The 26,777-nt window shown below is 41.5% G+C and overlaps 1 protein-coding gene across 1 annotated transcript in view; it reads left to right on the top strand.

Annotated features, from left to right (window-relative positions):
- Positions 1–26,777, top strand: part of HTT (huntingtin) — a 107,983-nt gene that overhangs the window by 16,845 nt on the left and 64,361 nt on the right. Inside the window, exons 7-27 of the mRNA XM_066632824.1 lie at positions 321–462; positions 2,261–2,439; positions 3,463–3,667; positions 5,091–5,138; positions 8,740–8,820; positions 10,360–10,715; positions 11,979–12,102; positions 12,870–12,985; positions 13,330–13,441; positions 14,502–14,642; positions 15,590–15,748; positions 15,839–15,936; positions 17,249–17,388; positions 17,547–17,610; positions 18,443–18,543; positions 20,909–21,055; positions 21,503–21,623; positions 22,011–22,087; positions 22,991–23,142; positions 26,270–26,472; positions 26,568–26,694. Of these exons, the coding sequence (XP_066488921.1) occupies positions 321–462; positions 2,261–2,439; positions 3,463–3,667; positions 5,091–5,138; positions 8,740–8,820; positions 10,360–10,715; positions 11,979–12,102; positions 12,870–12,985; positions 13,330–13,441; positions 14,502–14,642; positions 15,590–15,748; positions 15,839–15,936; positions 17,249–17,388; positions 17,547–17,610; positions 18,443–18,543; positions 20,909–21,055; positions 21,503–21,623; positions 22,011–22,087; positions 22,991–23,142; positions 26,270–26,472; positions 26,568–26,694 (2,893 nt within the window). The remainder of the gene's footprint in view (positions 1–320; positions 463–2,260; positions 2,440–3,462; positions 3,668–5,090; positions 5,139–8,739; positions 8,821–10,359; positions 10,716–11,978; positions 12,103–12,869; positions 12,986–13,329; positions 13,442–14,501; positions 14,643–15,589; positions 15,749–15,838; positions 15,937–17,248; positions 17,389–17,546; positions 17,611–18,442; positions 18,544–20,908; positions 21,056–21,502; positions 21,624–22,010; positions 22,088–22,990; positions 23,143–26,269; positions 26,473–26,567; positions 26,695–26,777) is intronic.

Here is a 26,777-nt window from a genome sequence, read left to right on the forward strand (position 1 = left end):
ATGAGTTATATACTCTCTGGCCAACCACTTTCTATGTTCCAGGCTTAATGGATAACAGATCAGAGGACATTAAATATAGGTTCAACCCCTACAGATGTCAAGGCACACCCTTATTCCATTAGAAACTGTTTCTTTAAATCTATTTTTCCACTCTTCTTTATCCACATTTTTTTATCCAGTGGATAACGAGAGATGACCTGTATTGAGATGTAGGATTTTTCTATATTTGCTGTGGTGTCTGTTGCAAATGAATTCAGTTGTGGATCTCATTCTGCCTTTCCCGATAAGCTTTTCGCAGCATTTTGTTTCTCTCATTTTAGGTTTTATTGAAGTCTTTCTTAGCTAACCTTAGATGCAGTTCTCCTACTATCCGTCGAACAGCAGCTGCGTCTGCAGTAAGCATCTGCCAGCATTCACGAAGAACACAGTATTTTTATTACTGGCTCCTGCATATGCTGCTAGGTAAGATGGCAAAAATGCCTTTGTTCTTTAACAAAAACTGAGAAAACAATTGATTTGAAACAATTAGCCGCCTTGGGTCCCTTCAAGGAGAAAGGCGGGATATAAATAAAGTAAAATAAGTAAATAAATTTCTAAAGTAGTTGTGTTGTACTTGAAGACCTTTCATGTGAGTTTTGGGCATAGTGGTTTGCGCATAATGGTTCTGTAACAGTCTCAAGCTTTCAGCCTGCTCTGGCATCTGGATGAATGTCATGCTAAAGTTGGTTATCATATGCACACCAAGCAAACTATGGGTCACACAAATGAGACTTGTTCACCTCATGCCAAACCTCATGCCAAACTAAACTTAATGTTGTATAGAAATCAAGAAAATATCTCTTACCCACAAGAGCAGCTTTCCCTTTACTCAGGTGTGGGCTTACTTGGACAAATGTGGGCAAGGAAGACTAGGCAGCCCAAACATGCAAGAAAAGGATATTGAACTGCCCTAATGCCATCTGTAAAACAAACACTATAGATGAGGTAGTTTTGCATTTAGTAAAAAACGTATTCTGAAAAGTATTTCTGTCTCTTTCCAGAGCATATTTGATAGATCAGGTTTGCCTGTGAGCAAGAAATTAATCTGTTGTGCTTTGACAGTTGCTGATGAATGTACTCTGAGTACCCCATGTCAAGATAGGATGGGTGTGCTGGATGTCTTTACTTCTGCCCTGGGGGTTGGGAATCTGGAGGTATCTGGCTGATCAGATGAGGAATACAGTTCATTGATATGACAATTTTTCTAAATAGGCTGCAGTAACCAGCCTGGGGACTTCACTTTTCTTCTACCATCTCCTTTGCATTTATATAGTATCTTTTGACTGATCAGTATTCTTCATTAGTCTTTTGAATGCAGAGTTGGAGGTGGAATAATTTTTCTCCAGTGATAATTCAGTGCAAAGTCTGTGATAATTCTTTGCTTAATACTGGAGTTTTGAAGTAAAATGGTCTGAGGCCGGGAGAGAATGAAGGTACAGAAAGTCCTCGATATTTTCCTTACCTTGCATGCATGAGAATAGCAGCCTGTATGCAGAACTCCTGCAAGGTGTTTTCCATTCACTTTAGGAAAACTGATATTTCTTGATTTAAAGAAGGGCATGTGTGATGTTAAAGAAGATTGGAAAGAATATGGATGATGGTAGATAAGGAAGAGGCAGAGCTACCTGTGTTAATTACTGGGAGCCCCAAACTGCTTCCCCAGATTCAAACACTGCCAACATAAGTGCAAACTTTCCTTTGCAACCTTGAGCCACTTCACATGTTAAGTAGCATACACATGATAGAGTGGGGCAAGGAGTGTCAAAGGTGCTTGAGTGCAGCTGCATGAGTGCTAACACACAGAAATATTTGCATCAAATCTCTGAAATCCCATTCCAGAGCAGACATTGGACAAGTTACCTACATTTCTTCCAATTTTCCCAGGTCTAGTTTTCTTCCTATGTGCAATGATCATGTGCTCCTAAGACCCAGAACCCCATCATACCGAATATAAGTTACTTCTAGACCTGTGAAGAGATCTAGACATTTTCTTTTCTGGGATGAATCTCAGAATATGGCAAAATGAAAGATAAGAGAATGCATTATGGAAATTAACTTGTAAAATATTACTGAAATCTAGAGCAAAATCTAAAATCCTGACATAATTTCAGAGCAGATAAAATGTTATTGAAAATCCACAGAATTGTACCTGTTTATAGGATCTTCAGAAGAAATGGACTTTGGATTTCTCTTTAGACAATAATGTTTATGATCTCTGCAGGTTTATTATATCCAATAGAAGAAGAATATCCCAGCGTCTTAATTCTTGGAGTATTGCTCACTTTAAGATATCTAGTACCTTTATTGCAGCAGCAAGTGAAAGATACAAGTCTTAAAGGTAGCTTCGGTGTAATACGGAAAGAAACAGAGATTTCTCCCTCCTTAGATCAACTTATACAGGTAAGAGTAAATTTGTAGGTGTTCAGTGTTTTTAGTTGATAAGCCAGTTGTTGTATTGTGTAGTACAGCACTTAGCTTTTATTTTGGTTCTTAAATGCACCACTACTTTTTCATGGTATCTGTGTCATCATGTGTAGTGGGATTCTGCATATGTGCAGAGGTGACCTTGGAAACCTCCTAAGCTGCTTTGAGCATTCTACCTCTGTTCTCAAGTGGGGAAGCCCCATACATAGTTGTGTGCCCTGGGCATGAGAAGTATGCCTTGCTTCCTTTCTGACAGTTGTGCCACATAACTATATAAAAAGTAACTGAAGCAGAAAAGAAAAGCAAATGAAGAGAACTTGCTTAGAGAGTTTAATTAAGTAGCCTGACAATAAACTGGGCGTTTTTATAGTACAGGCATGCCCCTTTATCTGCAGAGGTTCCATTCTGGAACCCTCTGTGGATAGCCCAGCTCCCCTCGTCTCCAGAGGGGCTTCTGAGCCCCATAGAGGCCTTCTAGAATGTTCTGTTCTAGAGTAGTTTCTAACTAACTAACGTGTTTGGCCAAAACCCAGAAACGATGTTTTTCAACCAAAAATGGCCATTCTGAGGCCCACTGAGGCTGCGGACAAATGTCTGTAACCTCTGCTGGGCTCATAAGCTCCCCTCCCAGAGGCAAGGGGAGTACAGTTCCCCTTACCTCCAGTGGGTGGGAGGGTGCGGAGGCGGGCCATATCCACGGATACATGAAACTGCAGATACGGGATCTATGGATATGGGCCTCACCGTACTGGTTGTTTTAAGGGCAAACTGAGGAATTTCCATATCTGCACTGGACCTTGGTGATATAACTCTTACCTTCCAGCACCATGTTGCTTCAGAAGTTGCTACTGTGAAGATGGAAGTGTTCTCAGTGCATTCATGTGCATCTAATACAACAGTTGGAGAAAGAAATTGTGGGCCACAGTGCATGCAGGAAGGTGCTCAGGCATGTATACAGAAATTTTGAATCTTGGCCTAAGTGTTCTCTTCGAATCCTAGGTTTATGAATTGACTCTGCATTATACACAGCACCGGGACCACAACGTTGTCACTGGCGCATTAGAACTATTACAGCAGCTTCTTAGAACTCCACCTCCTGATGTCCTCCTTGCCCTGACCACTGTTGGTGGCATTGCACAAGTTAGTGTATCCAAAGATGAAACTACCAGCAGAAACCGCAGTGACAGCATAGCAGAACTTATAGGTAAGCTGTATTTCTTCTTTTAAAAAATGAATGTCTCTATGATGGTCACAGTAATATCTTCAGTTAAAAATTCCTGTCTTTACAGTAGCAGTTTAAATATACAAAGAGTGTAAAATTCTTTGAAATAACTCAGTAAACTCCCCAGTGTACTGAACCCAAACATCTAAATTGACTTTCTGAATATTTTCAGGTGTTCAGTTCTAGAGTGTTCTGTTCTAGAGTAGTTACCAACTAACTACTAGGTTGGTATACTAAAAACAGTGCCCTGGATCCCCTTAAAATACATAATTTTATTTTCAACTTTAAGGTATCACACAACTCTTTTTATGTTTTCTTTTAAGTTTTGGTATTGTAATCACTCCTTGCACTGAAATTGAATCAGTATAAATGGGTTTCAATTCTCAAACAACCTTGCAAATTGGCTTGGAAGTTTGCCTTGTATGTTCCTGTTCATAAAGTGTTTTCTTATGTGACTGACAGAATGGCCCTTCTTGTAGTAGCAGCAGCAAAAAATAAAAAACCTGCATGAGTAAGAACATAAGAACAGCCCCACTGGATCAGGCCATAGGCCCATCTAGTCCAGCTTCCTGTATCTCATAGCGGCCCACCAAATGCCCCAAGGAGCACACCAGATAACAAGAGACCTCATCCTGGTGCCCTCCCTTGCATCTGGCATTCTGACATAACCCATTTCTAAAATCAGGAGGTTGCGCATACACATCATGGCTTGTACCCCGTAGGCTGTCAACTGTTGAGGCAATTATTTGGTTTAATGTTTTGCTTTGTGTTGAAATAAGTAACTTTTCCCTGCCTTTAACCTGTTGGATGAGTGCTTCCTTGTAATACTTCATAGCTAAATGTAATAAAAATGTCACCAAACTAATTCTCCCTTTGTTGCTAATGTTTTGTAAAATAGTTTTTAAAAATCCATCGGGAAGGGGGGAGAAGATTGTGTTGGACTAATTTGTTCATCCACTGGCATAGCTGGAGGGGGGCGGAGTGCTCAGACTGGTGGGGAGGCTCAGTGGGGCAGGCAAGCGGCCCCTCCCTTCAGAGCCATTCCCTGTGGGGGTAGCAAAACAGAGTGTATGGCTCCGTTTTGCTCCCCTGCCGGGAATGGCTCTGAAAGGAGGGGCCACTGGCCCGTCCCGCTGATCCTCCCCGCCAGACTGAGCACTCTGCCCCCCCTGCAGCTATACCACCATGTTCATCCTTGATCTAGACATAACCACTTTTCTTACGGTACTACTGTTTGCTTCTTTCTTCTAAGGCCATTTTTTGTTGTCAACTGAAGGCGATATTTAATATTTATAGCATTATTCCTAACAGACTTGCTTTTATTACCTGTCTTTTGGGGGCTGTTGGAATTCCTTCTTGACATTTGATCTGAACCTTACCTTGATTTACTTTCTGTGATTTGCAGCTGAAGGGGGGTCTTCATGCAGCCCTGTTTTTTCCAGAAAGCAAAAAGGTGATTATATATGAAATCACAATCTCTGGCTTTTTCCGTTTCTTTTCCTTGTTGAACATTTATCTTGGCTTCCACTACACTATCTTGATTGACTTTTCTTTAATTATATAGCTATCATTAAGAGAATTCTAAATGTTCTTTTTCTTTCCTTTTAGCATTAGTTGATGATAAAATAAATTTCAATTTTCCATAGTTATTTTTAATATCTTACTTTATGCTATTGTCAAAACTGTACTAGTCAATAATAATGTTGTGAACTTTGGCTAAATATCTGATTCTTCTGTGGCTGCTTCTATTTGGCAGAAACCTTGCCTAGAATAAAATGCACATTAGAAAAAACCGGAACGACTATATACAGTAGTCTCCTCATATCCATAGGTCCCATCTTTGCAGTTTCACTTACCGTGGTTCACAAATTACCCCCCCATTGCGCAAATGACTTCTCTGTCTCTGATTGCATCCCTCTTGTCGTTGTCTCCTGTGCTTTGCTGTCTCTGTGTTGTCTGCATGTGCTAACAGGAAATGGGTTGGAGGGCTGAAAACAGTGTGATGCTAAGTCAGGGCTTTTCAAACTGGGGCGTTGTGACGCCCCAGCCTGTGGGCCCTTTCCACTTTCACCTTAAGGGGCAGGGGCAGCCTGGAGACAGGGAAGAGGCACCGGTGTGATCCTCAAGATCGTGCCGCTCAGGGGGCTGCAGGGGCTTGGCTGCACGTACCCAAGCCTCCTGCAGCCTCCCGGGGGTGCGGGGAGCCCGGCGCCACCTTCTGCAGGGCTCCCCGCAGTTTCAGAAGTGAAAGTGGAGCGATCGTGCTCCCCTCCACTTTAGCCCCGCCCCTGGAAGAACTTAGAGCGGCTCAAACTCTCCAAGAGAGTTTGAAAACCGCTGTGCTAAGTTTTGGGAGATGCCTATATACTGTGATTTCAGTTTCAGTGGTAAGTACAGTACTTAATGCATGCCTTGAACGCATGCTTAATGATATTGAATTTACTCTATTGTGCCTTATAATCTTGATGGCATGGATTAATCTGTTGTGGAAATAGGTTGAAGTGGGTGTGGCAGATACTGCAGTGGGCTATGAAGTTGGTCTGGACGATTTCTAGATATCTTTCGAATCTTGTTATTTTATGACAGTGTGTTGTTTTTCCTGCTTGTTTCTGAGCAGTGGCTTAGTCTTTCCCAATAGAAACTCTTAAAATAAGAAACTATGTCCAAGAAGGAATGTGTGTCTATTAATACAGTCCCTTTTTAGCCTTGGGATCACATGTCTATTATGCAGTGGAATACATACAGCTTAGGATCTGACAGCAAGCAGTGATGGCCCAGGCCATTAGGTGTTTGTTTTTTTAAAAGCTTGTCACTTATGAGCCAGTGCTTCCCTTGACTGGAATCCAGAGGACTGTGTGGCTAGTCCCACATGCCGAAGGACCTTGTATTTCTTGAACACTAGGCCCTGTGCTGCTTGGTAAACCGCTTGTGAAATTGAAGGGGCTTTTTTGGTGTCATATCTGGATTTGCTGTTCAAAGAATGAAAGGCACAAAAAAGCTCTTAGGGGTACTTAGCTCTTTGGATCCCAGCCATTGTTGGACAATGTTTAGATTGCTTATTTGTGGTGGAAGGTGTACCTTCTGCCTTTCTTTGTAATTTAAAGAATAGCTTCAGTAATTTTGGAGGAGGTCCTGCCACGTCTACCCAGGTTAGACCAGCTGCAGTTCAGGGTGCTGACAGTGGAGGTGCCTGACAAAGGCAAAGATGGACAAGACCCCATTGAACGTCATCAGTTTCGTCTTACTCTGAACCTGGATGTGGAAATAGTTGCAGGAAAGCTAGTGTCAAACAGAAGAAGCAAGTTACACTGTTGTTGCTAAGGCCATGGGAAAACATTTCAAGTTTAAGCTGAGGGCTGGGGAAGACGCGCATGGCTACCCCAACTCCCAGAAGACCTTCTTAGGCTTCCAGAAGGCTAAAAAATGTAACTTCGATTTTCAGCCGAAAACTGTAAGTTGCAATTCTTAGCCTTCCTGGGGGCTGGGGAGGCTTCCCTGGCACTCAGAAGGTCCTCTGGACATTACCAGCTCTGATCGTGTTTGGACGATTATAGGGTGCTTGACCCGTGGCTTTCATTATCTGTGGGTTTCTGCATCCACGGGTGTTCTGGGAATGGAACCCCATGAATGGCAGGGCACGACTGTATATATTTGTTTGCTATATAATAGTGGTCTCCAGACTGTCAACCACTTCACTTGAAGAGTCTCTGTCCAGGTGTGGCAGTAGCAAAACCTTACAGTTCCACACCACAGTTCCATGCCACAGCCAACATTTGTCACCCCTGATATTCACACAGACTTGCGTCGGGTAGTTGCTTCTGCAGCCTGTCACCCAAGAAAGCTCTGCGCCCCGACTTCCTGGCAGAAGTGGCTGCCGAGTCTGTGTGAAGACCATGGGGTGACAAATGTTGGCTGTGGTGCGGAACATTAAGGCTTCACGGCTACACTTGGATAGAGAATCTTGGCGCCCTGGATACGGCCTAGGGGCTGGAGTTTGGCAGCTCCTGCAATAGGGCAACTTCTTTTTTGATAAGTTTTTATCACCTTTTTTTGTTATGGTTATGTGAATTGATTGTAGTTTCAGGCTTAATTTTCTTGTATTTCAAATATATATGAATGTAGAAGGATAACTTCCTTTCTATAAGATTCAGGGGAAAAATAAATATTTTTTAAAATATATAAAATTTAAAATTTTTAAATATTTCCAACCTCCTCTATCAAGGTGGGGCTTGCAGTGAAGCTGAATTTTTCCCACGTGAATCCTCACCAGGAAAGTTCCCAAACTGTATTTTTGAAAGTGGATGTGGTGCTTGTCCTGACTCATAGAACAACAAATATGGAGCAGTGGTCCTAGTTCCTCTTCCTCTCTCTAGCTGAGGCATCTTCTGGGCAACAAGTGATCAGAACATTGATCTATTTTGCAAAGCAAAAAGGAGTACCTGCAGTTCTCTGGACTGAGACTTTGATCTAAACTTTCTACAAAGAAACTAAAAATACATTTATACCAATGCTACTGTTACAGTGTTACTTTATTGGTCATTTCCAAATATCTCTTGAAATGTAAGGCAATCCCCTTGTTATGGATGTCCAACTTATGGATGTCCTGACTTACGGAAAACTGTTCCTGTGCTTTTGCACAGGTGCTGTCTGTCTTGTCTTATGCTTTTGCATCTGCATTATAGCACTGTTCTGACTACCATTCCATGGTGACTGTGATATCACTGACTATATCAGTTTGGGGAAAAAATAAATATTAAGAATATGTATATACCACTTTTAACAAGAGTAGCTGACAAAATGGTTTATGTAGAAAAAATAAATGGTTCCCTGTTCATCTGGAATGGAACCTGTACATAAGTCAGGGACTACCTGTATTCCTTTTCTGTTAATGTTGTTTGTTTCCTCACTCATCTTTCCCAGATGAAGATTATAAATACTATTGTAATTTTAATAAGTACACAACTGAGTTGTTGAATGTATTTGGTGTGTTAGTATAAAAGTAGTCGTAGTATATAAAGTAGTATAAAATCTAAAATTATTGCATTGATTATCAGCTAAGGTACTTCTAGGAGAAGAAGAAGGTTTGGAAGATGACAGTGATGCAAGAGCTGAGGTCAGCAACACAGGTTTTGCAGGTAGATTTATTTTTATTATTCTGTTTGTAGTCATTTGCAGTTTGATCATTCACTGTTTTCATCAGTCATGAGAACATGACCATTTGAAATTAATAAAATAAAAATCATGTGCTTAAAATACAGCAACCTTAAGTAACTCACTGTACAATGCTGTTCCCCATGCGTGTCGCTGGAACAAGCATTTTGGCAGCGCAGCTTAGTTATCTGTGTTACAAAATGCAACACATTTTTACAAGCTGCCAGGTACTGCCACAAATGGTAAGTGGTGGTGGTCACACTGCAGCGGCTCAACTGGCTTCCCTAGCGCCCAGTGAGTTGGTGTGGGGGGTGGGAAGTAAGAAGAAATTGGGGCCATTAAGAGGAGTGTTGGGGACTGGTAAGGGGGTGCTTATTGGTAGCAAAGGCCCTGCTAATATCCTTCACCCTCCCACCTGGCCTTGCCATGCCCCCTTGAGTCCACTCAGATTTGTGCAGCCCAAAGAGCTGACTCAGATCCAGGTAGAACCTTTTGCAAAACAGGGGGCTTACCTGTAGGTAAGGGAACAAAAGTTAAGCCTTCTGATAACCCTCCCCACCATAGGTTGCAGCACATGCCACAGTGGCACGACTGCATCAGTGCAATTTTTTGTGGGTAGGATTTAGGCGTTAAACATAGTTTTGGGGTGACTGTGATACCACTGAGATCATGGGACTATATCAGTTTGGGGAAAATAAATATTAAGAATATTTATATACCACTTTTAATGAGTAGTTGACAAAGTGGTTTATGTAGAAAGAATAAGTGGTTTCCTGTCCCCAGGCGGCTCTCCATTAAAAAAAAAAATAGAGAAGAGACACCAGCAACAGCCACTGGAAAAGATGCTCTGCTGGGGTAACTTGCTATGACAGTATGACTACTAAAAAGCACTGTGAAATCTGCATTTTTACAATAGTGTAGATTTGTTGTATGTAAGAAAAAAGTACTTGAGCATTTGGGAAGGATAGCTGGGAAGTGTGGGGAGGAGAACTAGTTGCACTGAGCTTTCTGATATTACTTGCGAAAGACAGCAGGTAGAAGCAACTGTATACATTTACTTTTAATATTTGTTCTCTCTGCATAAATGAAGTACTCAAGGCAATCCCAGAACTGACATGGGGTGGGTGGGCATGCCTTGCGCACGCACACAGTTGCTCAGATCAGCTGATTTTCTTATTCCTCCTCAGCTATTTACTCCTTCAAAGTTGTTCTTGCGCCCCCCCCCCAACCCAGCAAGGTGCATACAGCCATACACCTAGAACAAGTGCTTTCCTTCAGCGATTATGGTCTGGGCGGGCAGAATGAAGGAGTGTGCTACAATGTTGTTTTCTTGTGCTTCCTATCTCCTCTTAGTTGAGCAGTGTCATAAATGAAAGCTCTCAAATCTCTTCAGCGCATAACTCTCTCTCTCTCTCTCTCGAACCCAAGGATACAGGACATTTAACTTGGTAGGTATTTTGATAGGCAGAAAGTGTTTAGATGTCTTTCTGCATCTTTATGGTGTATTTTTGCATTTTTCACAGGCTCTATGAAAAGTGAGCTAACCAGTGAATTAGCTTCTTCATCTGGTGTGTCAACTGCATCAGCAAGTTCAGTAGCGGATTCCTCGGAGCATGACATCATAACTCAGCAGCCACGTTCTCAGCACACATTGCAGTCTGAGTCAGACCTGACAAGCTGTGACTTATCAAGTTCAGCTACCAAAGGAGATGTTGATGACAGTGTTCTTAGCAGAAGCTCAAGCCAAATCAGTGCTATCCAATCAGACCCTACAGTAGACTTGAATGATGGCACCCAGGCTTCCTCTCCCATCAGTGACAGCTCTCAGACAACTACGGAAGGCCCAGATTCAGCTGTTACCCCAGACAGTTCTGAAATTGTATGTACTTAACAGGTAGAGGGAGTGTGGTTCCAGGTGACAACTGAATGTCTTATGTATTGTTTGTCATCAGTTCTCAATGGAGAGTACAGATTTGGACTTACAGGTTGGACTGTCATCCATGGATTTTGTATCTGCAGATTTGACTCAGTGTGAGTCCCCCGACCTGCATTAAGGTCCAACCTGTACCCCTCCGAATGCGACTGGAGCTATGCTGACAGTATTAACGTCCCCTGTGCTTCACAATATGCAGCTCTCCCTGTACCCAATCAGTCTTACCCATGCTGAGTGTTTCCCCTGTCTATTCATTTCTGCCCCCAGAAGTCTCCAGATTTTCAGTTTTGTTACTGTTGTTGCACTGTTGCTTTTCCCAGTTGCCATAACAAGGAGATCACTGTTTTTGAACTTATTGAGCTGCTCAGGTTGGCAGCTTCCTTTTTTTGTTTTGCTGATGTCTTCACAGCTGTGCGTGCTTCAAAGCCCTGACCAAGCTTGTTTGTAAGTCAGATGTTCATAGCTCAAATATCTGCAAGTCAGGGACCTTCTGTGTAGGGAACCTTTCATAAGGGGAACCCTAGCTTGCCTAATAGCTGCAAAAGCTAGACTTAAAATATTTTCTTAAAGGGTGAAGACAAGAGTTCAATTGACACGTCTTCCTGTTTCTCAGTACAAAGAAGATGTGCAAATAAAAGAATAAAATCCCCAAGTCTTATTACTCCAGTAAGCTCCATTAAAGGTGGAGTCCCAGAGGGTTGTAAAGTATACCTCTGAGTAGAACACACAGGCCCTACTGTTGTCACCTTTCTAAAGGTAGGGTGGGATCCTATCCATACAAAGGTCTTCTGCTCTGCCTATTATTAGGATGAGCATTTTTCTGATTGCAAATATTTTCATCTGTCTCAGATGAACAATAATAGGGTAAGACAATTGAGTTAGACCATAGTCATTCAATTCCAGGCGTTTCTGCATGGTTCTGATTTTTCTAGTGCCATTTGAATGTTTTGAGACAGAACCCACTATGGTAGCCCTGGTGGAATGACTGTGTCTAGGAAAGCACAGTTTGTCCACAAGGTGGTAATGAAGAAAATGGCAGGTTGCTGAGCTTAATGATCTTGGTGTTAGCTGGAAGTAGTTGTTTTTATTTAAAAATATTTCTATACTGCTTGCATGATAATTTTAACCATTATGAAGCAACATGAGTTGGTATTTGTTTTATAGAGTTCAGTTAAATTGTTTTTAAAGTTCATTTCTTAAACAATTTAGATTCTAGAGGGTGCTGACAACCAGTATTCAGGAATGCAAATTGGGCAGCTGCATGATGAAGATGATGAAACTGCAAATGTACTTCAAGATGAGACCATTGATCCTTTCAGGAGCTCTTGCCTGGGTAAGAGAAAATTATAATACTAAATTTATTTAGAACTAAGCAGTCTGAGGGCAAGGTGTTATGCATTAATCTTTTACAAATTTGTATCAGATTCAGACACCTTTATTAGGCATTATTGAAAATACAAACAAAGAACATACAGATGTGCACAAGTATAACGTGGCAGACTACAAATGACACCTCTAAACCAAGCACTTCAACAAGTAGGGGCACGCTTCAGATTAGTCGCCACAATTTGTAAGATAAATTTAGCTATCTGAGAAACAATGTCAAAATCAGAGGAGGTTAATAAAAATTGCAGTATAGCAAAATCCTCAGCAAGGGAGTTAAGGTGAAATTGGAGGGCCAGACATTTCCTTCTGGCCTCATTGTGAAGCAGACAATGAAGAAGAAGGTGGTCTGACGCTGAGGACAACCCGCTGAGGACAGGGACAAATTCTTTCCTGAAAAGGGATGCCATTAAATCTACCCCAAAGAACAGAAGATGGGATAGAATTACAACGGGCCATAGAAAAGGCCCTTCTAATTTTTGGGCATTCCAAAATGTAAAGATAGTTGGGAATTACGCCTACTTTAATCGGCAAGTGATAGTATGAAGGTGAACAAGTTTTATTGGCGGCAGATAAAATATTGGAAGAGTGAATATCCAGGAGTCTCCCTTTAATGAGACTGAAAGCCTCGGCTTGTGACAAATAACCAAGTACAAATTTGTATCGTTTGATATGCAATATACTTTCAGTCACCTCTATATTGTTTTCTTTCTGAAGCCTTCCAGCAACCCCATTTGTTAAAAAGCATGGGTCATAGCAGACAGCCTTCCAACAGCAGTGTGGATAAATTTATGTCCAAAGAAGAAGTGGAACCTGGTGATCATGAAAACAAGGTAAGATGTTTAAGGGTTGTGAGTGTTTAGTGTGCTTTTCTCAGTGGTGTATGTCAGCAAAGGTGTGAAAGGAAAGATCAGTGACTTTTGCTTGGGCTTGTGTACTTCATCATAGAGGCTAATGTAATTGAGTGAAATTGGCTAGAATGTAATCCTGTACACTGAATGTCCGCATACTGACGGAAACAATGAGGAAGACTGGAGAACATACCCTCGTCACTGAATGACGCGCACCTGTATATATTTTTAAGCAGCGATTGACAAACTATCAATTTATGTACTGCTTCAAAGCTGTGTTTGTGTTAATTTTTGTTACAACAATAAACTTTGTTTTTTAAAAACAGCTCTCTAGAATAAAAGGAGATATAGGGTGTTACATGGATGGAAGTGCTGCTCCACTTGTTCACTGTGTTCGTCTCCTGTCAGCATCTTTTCTGCTTACTGGGGAAAAGGGTGGTAAGTTGAAGATTACTGGATGTACTAGCTCAGATTTCTTCTGCTTGATCTTCAACATCTGACTGGTTTATTCTGTGATTTGTTTACATTCTGTAAATATTGTATTGTACACAATGTAAATAATGTTTCAGCTGTTTCAATTACATTTGTTGTTTCTGCTACATCTAGAATTTTAGTTCAGTTTTGATGTTTCAGCTTGGAGAACCTTGTTTTGTGGATCTGAGGTGGGAGATATACTAGAATAAAGGGCAGGTTTGGTGGTATCACACCATGTTATACTTGACCTCTGTTGATGTCATTAAGCTGCCAAATATTGCAGCTTTCACAGTGGGAGTCCTGGTGCCCCACCCCAGAATTTTTAATCTCTGTTATGGGGCTCTTCAGACTCTGGCCCATGGGTCAGATCCAGTGCCCTGCCTAAACCCTACCCCCCTTGAGCGGCACTTACTGTTCCGCTGCAGCACCATGTCTTTTCCCACTCCAGTGTTGTACCGGAAAGCTCTGGGTAGTCATGGACATCCTGCTGGGGTGTTGGGCAATAGATGCAACTGCCCAGAGTGTCCCTGTACAGCAATGCAGTGGGAAAAGGCACTGCACTGTGGCAGAATCATAAGTGCTGGCTGGGATGAGGAAGGTTTTTCCAGGACACAGTTGTCCTATTATATATGCTGTTCTATTATATAAACTATACATTTTGCACATGCTGATGAAATCATAGATGTGTGCCAATTTCCATTCCAGCTTGCTAAGAGGTAGTAAAGCCAGTCAGATCCATCTAGGTTAGATGGAACGTTTATGGCCATGTTCTAAAACCTTTCCATTTTAATTGAAAGTTTCCTTGAGTCGACCTCTTTATTTTGCTCATCTCTGGTTTTGACATAACTACCCTTTTAGTGATAACTACCCTTTTCAGCTAACTTACAATTTATGCGCTTAGTTTTCATGCTGTTGGGTTTACTATTAAGGAATGTAATATTTATTATTCAAGTGAAAATGCTAAAGATTGCAAGTTTGAATCTATTGTATTGCATACCTTTTACATTAAGTTTCTCTTACTTAGCGCTGGTGCCTGATAAAGAAGTAAGGGTCAGTGTGAAAGCATTAGCAGTAAGCTGTGTGGGAGCCGCTGTTGCCCTCTACCCTGAAGCTTTCTTCATCAAGCTATATAAAATGCCCTTTGAAGCCACCAAAGAAGAGTACGGTATGTAGAGCTTTATATTCATTGATATTTTTTGTGAAAAATCTTATTTCTGATTTTTTTCAAAAATCTCCAAAGAGCTAGTCTTTAGTGAAGAAACTATTATGTTAGAGGAAGAAATTGTTTTTGCTGTATACCCAGGAATAATATTGGATTCTTGTATTGTAATGTTTCTTTCTTCATCTTGCTCACTCTTAATAGCAGTGCTGGTGCTAAGGGGACCAGGGCGTCTATTGCCCCAGGCACCATGCCTTGAGGGAGTATTAAGGGGGGTGCCTTTCAGAGGCCTCTAGGCCGTCCAGGGAGGGTATGAGAGTTTTAAAAATGTGTGGGCTGTGGGTGCCACTTAGCTACACCACTGCTTAACAGGCATCTCTGTATTGATGTATGTGGTGATTCCTGTGTGGTTATGACTCTGGATGAGTATCTTTACAGCCTCCTTATTCTCTTGCTACATATAGAGAAATATAGGATAGTTTGCAACTTCTTGCTGTCCTTCTTGCTTTCTGGTAATTAACAATGTATTCACTCCAGAATTGGAGAAATACTCTGTCATGCTCAACCTAGGCTCCATATATGTAGTTTTTAAAACTATACTTGTTTTCGACCTTGTCCCGGATTCAGTGAGATTTCAAAACTAGAGGCCGAAGTGTTAAATCGCTTAATGAATGGAGTTAAAATGCATGGTTGTGTTGATTTTATTTTTTATTTGTTCTAAGATATGAGTCTGAATTATTTTACTAATATTTGATTCTCTAGTTGTACTAACTCTTCTCTGATTTGTTGTGTTAATAGATGGGTATTAGTGGTTGAATATTGCCAATTTCAGCTTTCTTTTATCAAAGTTTTTGCAACAGATATTCATAGTTACTTTGTAACAAATGCTGAACGGTAAAAGGATTATAGTCAAAATTAGTATTTTATTCTTGGTACTTCATTTATTTTTGTAGAAGAGCAGTATGTATCGGACATTGTGAATTACATTGATCATGGAGATCCCCAGATTAGAGGAGCAACTGCCATTTTATGTGGAACAATAGTTCATTCCATTCTCAGCAAATCTCGTTTTGAGGTGGAAACCTGGTTAGCAGGCATAAGAACTTCAACAGGTAAATACAGTTGATTAATTTGTGGGGATCTTTTGTGCCATAATAATGAGTTTTCAGTCATTCCATTATCTTCATTTTTCTTATTGCCAGGAAACAACTTTTCACTTGTGGATTGTATACCTTTGTTACAAAGGACTCTGAGAGATGAGTCATCAGTTACATGCAAGTTGGCTTGTTCTGCTGTGAGGGTAAGCAAACCTGGCCAGTTTGTTCATTTGCTGAAGGGGGTGGATGTGGGGGGGAGGGAGGGGGGGTGGGTGGGTGGATGGGTCAGGAGTATTTTTCACTCTGTTTGCAAAGTGGGCCACCATCTCCCCAGTGTGCTTTTTTCCTTCTTTTCCAATGGAGCAAAGAAGCACCAACTGAAAGCTTGGAGGGCAAGCCAGCCATGGAAATGGTATGGCAGAGGCAGCCAATCTTCTCCACAGTGGTAGTAGACGATGATAGGAGGCTAGGGATCTCCCAGGCTTGCCCAAATTTTCCTTTTCATCCTCTCCACTTCCTCTCATTCTCACGGGTTCCCGGTACCAGGCGTCCCTCTGCCTTCTTGTCATGAAAAAAAATCTGCAAGCCTGGAAAAGGTAGTGGAAGGTTATGCCATAGATGGGTCAGTGCCTTGGCTTGTGTGAGGCAACTTCCTCTCTCACCCTGCCTGAAATTGGGGAAGTGTCCCTGGACCACACACTGCAATCCTATGAGTGCCGCACCAATTTCAGTGGCATTTAGTCCCATGTAAGTGCCTAGGGCTGCAGCCTCATTCTTTTGTTTGAGGTTCCTCCCCCTAGAGAGGTTCATAATTTTTATTCCTTTTGGGGGCAGGGGGTATATGGAAATTCTCACCCCTAGCGATGATGCAGGCAGTGGGAGAGCCTGATTTCCACATGGGAACTCATTTAGCAGTGTGCAGATTGCCAGCATCCCAGCCAATGTAGGTGCTAGGAGAGCCTGATTCACACTCTCGATGCTTGGATATTTTCTCCTTCTTCATTTGCAGCTAATAAGTTCCTAGGTGAGAGCTTAGGTATTTCTGGTCACTTCCTGCTTGATGACATCACTTTTCTTTTTAATGACACCACTTCTGGCCTCTGGTAATGTAATAGGGAGGCATGGCCAATGGCCAGTAGGGCAAGGGAGCTGTGGGTCCAAAAAGTTTGGGAACCGCTGGCTTATGGGGGAATACAGTAGTTGCGGTTGCCCTGAGGGGTTGTGACCTCCATGTGGGGAACTACTGGGGTAAGGGAAGTGGGCTTTTAAATTTCTCCTTAGTCTATAAATGACAGGTGATCTTTTATAGACTATAGTCTATAAATAAGTGACTATATAGACTATAAGACTATAGTCTATAAATAAATGATTTATTTATATTTTGTTTATGGTTACATTTATAATAGGCGCTATTCTTCAAATTGAGCATTCTGAAAATAAAGTTTAAATGCTATCAGTTACTAAGTGCTTATTTAATTACTTTTGAAACAATTACAAATCTTTATCTCTCTTTAGCATTGCATCATGAGTTTGTGCAATAGCAGCTATAGTGCCTTCGGTTTACAATTAATTGTTGACCTCCTTACATTGAGAAACAGTTCTTACTGGCTGGTAAGGACTGAGCTGCTAGAAACTCTAGCCGAAATTGATTTTCGGTAAGTGCCATTTCAAAATTCAGTTCCTGTTATTTAAGTATGATTTTTCATTGTAAAACATTTATTGTATTATTCACTTTTTAATGTTAAGTTTGACCTGTTTTTTTTTTTCATCAAGGGGGATAGTAATATAATCTTTGTTTATTTTATTTACTAAGGTTAGTCGGTTTTTTGGAAGAAAGGGCCAAACATTTACACAGAGGTGATCATCATTATACTGGGGTGAGTGATTGAGATCTGGCATTTCATTTTTATGACTGTTGCAAATCAGGGATTCTGTTCACCTAATATATACATATATTTCCTATTGGAAGCAGTCGTCTTTAATACTTTGGAAAGGAGCACTTTCCCATTGTTGCAGGGGTGCCCAAACCCCGGCCCTGGGGCCACTTGCGGCCCTTGAGGCCTCTCAGTGTGTCCCTCAGGGAGCCCCCAGTCTCCAATGAGCCTCTTTCCCTCCGGAGATTTGTTGGAGACCACACTGGCCCAACGCAACTGCTTTCAGCAAGAGGATGACTGTTTGACCTCTTGCGTGAGCTGTGGGATGAGACTTCCTCCACCGCTTGTTGTTTCATGTCTGTGATGCAGCTGCGGCAGCAAAGGAAAGGCTGGCCTTGCTTTGTGCAAGGCCTTTTATAGGCCTTGAGCAATTGCAAGACCTTCATTCATTCATATAAGTTCATCTTTAATATATTCATTTATGTAAACCTATGTAAATTTATTCAAATTTTAAATGTAAATTCTTTTTTCCCCCGGCCCCCGACACAGTGGCAGAGAGATGATGTGGCCCTCCAGCCAAAAACTTTGGACACCCCTGCATTGTTGCATAGCATTTCTTCCTTGACCTTCATGTAAATGTTTATGAGTGAAGTATTTTTGAAGTAACAACTTTGATCTTTGTGGTTTATTTTTATTCAGTATGGTTTCCAGGAACGGACAGTCAAATTTAATTATCCTTGTCAATGTGGAACTTGTAGTTTCAAAGTTCTGGATTATTTGTCAAAACTGGACAAAAGTAAATGGAACTTGTTGCTCTGTCTTTGTACTTCCACAGCTGTTGAAACTTCAGGAACGTGTGCTCAATAATGTAGTTATTTCCCTGCTTGGAGATGAAGACCCCAGGGTGCGACATATTGCAGCAGCTGCTTTAATAAGGTACTGGTTACTTCAAAGAATTATAATAAACTTGCTTGATGTTGCTTTTAAAAAAAACCAGGTGGTTATATTTTAGGCATAATCACTTGGGATTATCTTGCTCTTTAGAATACAGTTTATGAAACTTTTTTAACAATAAAGAATTGGTCAGAGTATAAGTGTCAGTAAATAGCATATACAGGTCCAGCCTTGTTATACACGAATTTTTTATACACGAATTTGATTCAACACGAATGGCCACTGCAAATGAGAAGGAATGTGCTGATCCCAGGAGAAGGGGAAAAATGCATCCCTTTAAAATCAGTTTAAAAAACTGAACAGTCCTTTAACAATAGCAGACTTAATGAGAGAGGGTGGGGCAGCTGGCTGACAATCCATCAATCCTTCTCTCTCCAGGCGACCCCTCCCTTCCCCCTGAGCAGTGAAAGAAAGGTGATCATTGCATTGGTGAAGGGAGGGACTGAGTGAAGTGCTTGGAGGACCACTGATTGATGGATTGTCTTCTTAATGACTCTTATCTTACATCACAAAGGTCAGCAAGGCTGTTTTTAAATCACCAGAGCAAAGAAACTTTGTTTTTTAAATTGATTTGCTATAGTGCATTTTTTGCAAGCCACGTGAATAATGAGGTTCAACGTACATAGAGACTGAGAGAATACATGCATGCGCAGACACACCCTTCCCAGAAATACCTCATAATCATCAGACTTTGAAATGGGGGGGGGGTGCAACTGTTGGATGGCAAAGGTGTCCATCGCTTCCAGGTTCTCCCTACTGCCACCAAAACAAAAGGGTTTTTACAGGGCTTCTCACCTATAGTCCTGTATTCAGCGGGAATGGTGGGGAGAACCCAGAAGTGATAGGTGCCATCGCCTGCACATCCTCAGCAGGTTATCAGTCCCCAACCCTGTCTTAGGGACAGGAGATTGGGAACCCCTAGTATAGAATGTACAGTGGGCCCTTGTTATCTGCAAGGGTTTCGTTCCTGGAAGCCCTGCAGATACTGAAATCTGTGGGTGATCAAATCTACGAATTAGGGCAGCAAAAACCCTCCAAACTTGACTGATCACGTCTGGAGGGTGTTCTGACGGTCAGGGAGGCTTCTCCAACCCTCAGAATGCCTGTTTCTGGCAAAAACAAAAAACATTGTTTTGCGGGGAGAACCAGAAGTATGGGTTTTATGCCCTTATAAATCATTCTGAGGCCGAGGATCCCGCACAGTGCAGCTCTGGTCATGTTGAAAGGGTTCAGGTTGGACCACCCCCTTGGGTTTGGAACCTGTGGATAATCAAATCTGTAAGGACTGAACCCGCAGATAAAAACGGCCGACCTGTGTATGGATAAATTTTTTTGAAATACTCTTTTAAATAACAGTATGTTGCATGTCATGAATAAGTACATGTTAGCCCTAGGTCGGCAGGTGAAGCCTGAACCAAACTAAGACAGTGTAACTGAGAAGTTGCTAGCAGTTCCCAGCTGCAAAAATGCGAGTAAATAAACAAAATGATTGTTGTATCTCCTTTGCTGACCAAAAAGGACAGATAACAAGAATTACAACCCATTGGAATGTTTAACACCTTAGTAGACAGAGAGGCGCCTTATCAAGCTTGATGGAGTGCAGCTGTGGATCTCCAGTTGGGAGGGGTAAAAAACTATGAGGGGTTAGCAACCAGGCCAACTTCGAGAAGGTGCTGTTCCTCAAGGGTTCTGACTGGACAGTCTAATAAGTATGAAGTCACCTCAGTACTATTAGCATAAGTAGTATAATAATGAGTGCCTGGGGGTGTGTGTGTATGTTCCTTCTTGGACTGAATTTTGGGTGCAACATCCTGCATGCGTGTGAGCTCCATTGTCCATCATGGGCACCTGGGCCCATAAGGTAGCCCTGGAGCTAAGAGATCTACAAGAGTAACCGACCCAGGTGAGAGAGAGCCAGCTAGCTTTATTATTTTATTGCTGATACGTTTCCTAGATGTTTATGCCTCAACCATTTGCTGCGTTATTGTAGAGTGTGTAACCTTATGTACTTAATAAACTCAAATCTCTTTTACTAAGTTGTTTCATTGCCTGTTGGGGACAAAGGTTCAGAATCCTGCTTAGCCGTTCAGCAAGCTACCAAGTGCTCATTCAGGTCTAGTAACTTGAGAACTGAGGCTTTAATTGGAAAAAGAACTCAGTCCCTGCAAGGGATAAAATTAAGCCTAGAGGGTCTCAGTGTCCTTGGACTAAGGCACTGGCACATACAGGGTGGTGGCAGTACTACTGAGCAAGGGGCCTTGAGGGCTTTACGGTTCGGAAACCAGGAACCCTGAGCACCCAAACCCCCCTTTGTTTACGACATTGCATCCCTTTGTCTTCATCTTAGGCTGGTTCCAAAACTGTTCTATAATTGTGATCAAGGACAAGCTGATCCAGTAGTAGCAGTGGCAAGAGACCAAAGTAGTGTCTATCTGAAACTTCTAATGCATGAAACTCAACCTGCTTCTCACTTTGCAGTAAGCACCGTCACCAGGTAGGGTTAATTATTTTTATTTCAAGAAACAAAATAAAATTTGTTTTCAGAGTCAAATAAAAATGTAGGCTTCTTTTCTGTAAAATGCTCAGTGCAATTTTCATTTTGCTCAAAGTGGTTAGGTCTGCTAGCTTTTCATTGGGGAACATATCTGTGCTAGAAGTTAAGTTACTTTTTCATAGATGCATTGCTAGCAGTAGAAGCTTGTTTCAGATAGCAGTTGAAAACTTGTTGGTGGTTGTGGTTAAAAAAAAATGGTGTTTTTTTTTTGCTACCGTGCCTCTTGCTACCTGGTTAGAGAAATTCCCCTCACTACTGACAAAGGCTGTTGTCCTTCCTGATGCCACCACCATGATAATACAATGTAGGTGGTGGTGGTGGGGTTTGCATCATTTAATATGGTATAGTTATTCTGTTTTTTTAAAAAAGAAATAAATCTTGTTTCAGAACATACAGAGGCTATAACGTACTACAAAGCCCAACAGATGTCACAATGGAAAATAACCTTTCTCGGGTTGTTTCGGCAGTTTCCCATGCCTTGACAACATCATCAACAAGATCGCTAACAGTGAGTTTCTTAAATTTATTCATGACTCTGAGTAGGTTACCAGCCAGGCTTCTAAATGTGTTAGTGTAATTTTTACCCTTATCATGTATTTGAGTACAAGTTGAACTTCTATGTCTGTTGGGGATCCGTTCCTGGGCCCGCACAGATCCTGAGATCTGTGGAGGGATGGGGGGTGGGATGACACACAGTGTACCTGTGGATGTGTCCAAAAGTCATCTCTGGGCCCTCCAAGACATATGTTGGAATCTGAGTTGGGTCAAATCCGCAGGTTCTGAACCTGCAGAAATAAAGAGGACCCACTGTATATAATGAAAGCTAACAGCAGAAGTGCTGTGATGATCCATATTCCTTACTGACACTAACATACTTTCTGTTTGGGATTTTTAGTTTGGCTGCTGTGAAGCTTTGTGTCTTCTCTCCACGTCGTTTCCAGTTTGCACCTGGAATGTAGGATGGCATTGTGGGTATGTTTCTTCCTCCAGTTTACAAGCTTCTAGAGCTCATGTTTACAAAAACAGAGGACACTCATTCAGGTATCGGAAGTTCTGCTCTAGTTTGTTTGCCATTAAACCATAACTGAGAGAGGAGTTTTATATATAGGCTGCTATACTAAGCCTCTCACTTCTGAAAATAAAAATTACTCATTAATTCAATAGTGTATAAAAGTGTGAGGGGGAGGGAATAATGAAGATTGGTGTGTAGTCTTTGGGTGTGGGCAGAATAATTACTTTTCTGATGTGACAATTTTTAATAAAATGTTCTCCAAGATAGTATATAACACATGAAAAATATTTTGTGGGGGGGGGGGGGGGATAAAAAAGCAAATACACCAGGACCAGTGATTACAGTTGCATCTAGTTTGGCCCTCAGTAAGCAGTATCAAGCTAAAAATCATGTTCAGTGGGTAGGACTAGAAAATTATCTTGTTGTTACGAATTAGTTGAATAGTGGTTGACAGACCCTCTCCCATCCAAGCAGAGCATATGATAAGAGCTATTTAATGACTGTTTCAGCAGTGTATGATCAGTGTGAGTCCCATATATAGAGTTCTGCTGCCATTATGTCTTACCAAGTCCAGACACAGGGCAGCCTAATGGCAGCTGTACACACTGTGTCACAGTTTTGCTTTTTTTAATGCAGGAGTGTATCAAGAGTCTCTCAATTCACACTGCTTGTAGAGTGGAATTATTATGACAAAGGATGTATCTAGTGGTCACATGAAAGCAATTGTTATCTCCAATGAGTGTTAAATTACAAGACTCTGCTATTTAGCTGCTTTCACTTTCCAATTCATCATGAAGCACCTGCTGTATATTGCTAGTTGTGTCTCTTTTTTGAGAATTGACAATTCATGATTCATCTTCTAGCTTTTCCCTTCCGAGTTCTACAGAGGAGACTCAAAAATGTTGCACTGTTGGAATGGCTGGTTTGGTTCTATCCCTTCTTTCATCAGCTTGGTTCCCACTAGATCTGTCTGCCCATCAAGATGCTTTGATACTGACTGGAAACTTGCTTTCAGGTAAGGGAGAAGGTCCGTAATGATTAAATTAATAGTCAAAGCTTTATGTGATTAGGTCATTAAGTGAACATTCAGTCCAATCTATTGCCTTTGTTGTGTAAACAGACACTCCCTGCCAGACACTAGCTAGATGCACAGGCTACTGGAGATAGATTGTCACCACTTTGCATTAAGAGCCTCTCTGTTATGTAAACAGACACTGCTGGAGGCTTTGAGAGACACAATTGCCTCATGAAGAGCATCTTGTGCTTTGATCACTGTCATATATGCAATCTGTCATTAAGCAAACGATTGTTAAGCAGCACATGCCTGTATTTATAATTTATAGACTCAATTCTATAGAAGTTAAAACACCCAGATGCACCTAGAGGCACTTTTTCAAGTGGGTGCTCCTCTTTTTAGCAGGGGGAGAGTAACTGGCCCACCTCACCCCAGCAGTGTCTTTTCTAGTGGCTGTCTGCTGGTGTTCTTTTTCATCTTTTTAGATTGTGAGCCCTTTTGGGACATGGAGCCATTAGTTGTTTGATTTTTCTCTGTAAACCACTTTGTGAACTTTTAGTTGAAAAGCGGTATATAAATACTGTTAATAATAATAATAGATGTTTAATTTGGCCTTTGTCTCATGTTCTCATTTTATGTATCACACAGTAGTGATTTCTTTGAATTTCTTATTCAGACGTATGAATAATTTCATGAATACTTTATTTATGTACTTATAGAGTATTGTACACTATATACATCAGCACTATAAGGAACAATAACAGCATTCATATGGACAGGTCCAGACTATTTATACACGGATTTTTTATACATGGGTTTGACTCAACACAAATGGCCCTTGCAAATGAGAGAGAATGTGCTGATCCCTGGAGAAGGGGAAAATGCATCCCTTTAAAATCAGTTTTAGAAACTGAACAGTCCTTTAACAATAGCCTCCTTAATGAGAGAGGGGAAGGCAGCTGGCTGACAATCCATCAATCCTTCTCTCCCCAGTGGACTCCTCCCTTCCCCCTGACCCCTGAAAGAAAGGTGATCCCTTTGCATTGGTGAAGGGAGGGGCTGAGGGTAAGCTCTCAGCTCTTTGTAAGCACTTGCAGGAGGATGGATTGATGAATTGTCTTGTTAATGACTCTTAGCTTACATAGCAAAGGTCAGCAAGGCTATTTTTAAATCAACAGAGCAAAGAAACTTTGTTTTTTAAATTGATTTGCTATAGGGCTTTTTTGCCACCCACATGAGTGCTTGGAACGGAACCCACGCCAATAATTAGTCTCAACCTGTATTTAAAATCTATCCATTCTTTTAAAAGAATGCCAGTAGATTGGAAACTTGCTTATGCATCTTGATTTTCCAGTCCAGAATACATCAAACAGTGTACATCAAACAGATTGTAGCAGCAGATCACATGCAATCAGAGAGGGTCTGTGCACATGCTTACCCACCCACCCCATGTGCAAGTAGAAAACGCTTCTGTGTGCATTCAGAAGGAGGGACAATATTTCCTCTGAGTGGCAGCCACTTGCCCTTCAGGGAGTGCCATTCAGGAGAGGAGTGACCTCAGGAGGAGGTATGAGGGACTGCTGCCAAAGGAGTGAACTGTAACTTCCCCATGTAACTTCTCTCTTTCCCCATGTAAGCCTACAGAATTTTGGATCCTGCCCATATATTTGAATTTTTATTTTACCAGTTTTATCCTATAAGCTTTCCTTGCACCCCAGGAGAGAACCAAGAAGCCCCTTTGTACCCCACGTGGTATGACCCACATTTTTCCTCCTCAAGCTTTATTTCCTCCTCTTATAATTTCTCTCAAAACAGCTCTGGGGACATGAGGGAGAAAAACTGAGCAAGAAAGCCTTGTGTCATTGTTGTAAACTTAGGGGGGTTTGGGGTGCTCAGAGTTCTTGGTTCTTGAACCCTAAAGCCCTCAAGGCCCCTCTGCTTAGTAGTACTGCCACCACCCTGTATGTGCCAGTGTCTCAGTCCAGGGACACTGAGGCCCTCTAGGCTTAACTCTATCCCTTGCAGGCACGGAGCTCTTTCTCCAATTAAAGCTTCAGTCCTCAAGTTACTAGACCTCAATGAGCACTTGGTAGCTTGCTGAACAGCTAGGCAGAATTCTGAATTCTGAACCTTTGTCCCCAACAGGCAATGAAACAACTTAGTAAAAGAGATTTTAGTTTATTAAGTATGTAAGGTTACATAAAGTTACAGTAAGGCAGCAAATGGTAGAGGCATAAACATCTAGGAAACATATCAGCAATAAAATATTAAAGCTAGCTGGCTATCTCTATTAGTCCCTATCTCTCACCTGGGTCAGCTTCTCTTGTAGATCTTTTAGTTCCAGGCTACCTATGAGACCAGGTGCCCATGTTGGAGCTCCAAGCATGCAGGATGTTGCCCCCAAACTCTGTCCAAGAAGGAACACGCACACCCCTTGGGACACTCAGTATTATACTTCTTATGCTAATAGTGCTGAGGTGACTTCATACTCATTTAGACTGTCCAATCAGAAACTTTTGAGGACAGAACCTTCTCAGAGTGGGTCTGGTTGCTAGCTCTCCCAGTTCTTACCCCTCCCAACTGGAGATCCATAGCTGCATTCCATTTCTCCATCTACTAAGGTGTTAAACATTCCAAGGGGTTGTAATTCTTGTTTATTTACTCACATTCTTGCAGCTGGGAACTGCTAGCCACTTCTCTGTTACTGACTTAGTTTGGTTCAGGCTCCACATTCTAACTTAGGCCTAACATGTACATATTCATGACAGTCACCTTGCTTTGTCTTCATTTGTTCTTTTCTTCTCCTGTCTTACCTGCCTCCCTTCCCAAATGCATATTCATAACGCACTTATTTCCTCTACACTGTAGGGAGAAACAGCAGTAGGGCTAAGTAAATGGAATCTCTCTGGGGTTCTATCCTTGAGAAGAACCATTCATGTCTAAATGCCTTTGCAGTATGAAGGAAAACAACAAATCTTGTTTCCCCCATTAGAGAGCAATATCTTTATATTCACAAATATGCATTAAACAGTTTTTGTTTGCTCTGTAATCTTTGCTCTTGCTGAATGATGCCATTTTTTAAAAATGTAAATTGTTTTAAATTGTATTAAATTGGTTATGGTTTCAGCAAGTGCTTCAAAATGTTTGAAAAACCCATGGACTACTGAAGAGGAGAGCAATGCTGGTCCTGCTAAGCAAGAGGAGCCTTGGCCAGCTCTAGCAGACCGGAGTGTGGTTACTCTGGTGGAGCAGCTTTTTTCCCATTTGCTGAAAGTCATCAATATTTGTGCCCATGTGATGGATGATGTTGTCCCTGGTCCAACAATGAAGGTAGAACATGGTTTTTGTTACTTTTGGGAGCATGGCTGAATCTTTTTATTTCTTTTCTCTTCACTGCTTACATGATCTATGTACTTTTTTTAAAGGCCACTTTACCCTCGCTAACAAATCCACCTTCTCTGAGTCCAATTCGGCGCAAAGGAAAAGATAGAGAAGTTGCTGAACAAGCTTCTGTGCCAATGAGCCCGAAAAAGACCAGTGAAAGTAGCCCAGGTAGGAAGAATGAATCTATCTAATTGTGCATAGGACAGCTGATCAGTATTTTCATATATTGAATTGTGCAATAAGTTAATTAC

The sequence above is a fragment of the Tiliqua scincoides genome, chromosome 6, assembly GCF_035046505.1.
Source record: "Tiliqua scincoides isolate rTilSci1 chromosome 6, rTilSci1.hap2, whole genome shotgun sequence".
Classification (NCBI taxonomy): Eukaryota; Metazoa; Chordata; class Lepidosauria; order Squamata; family Scincidae; genus Tiliqua; species Tiliqua scincoides.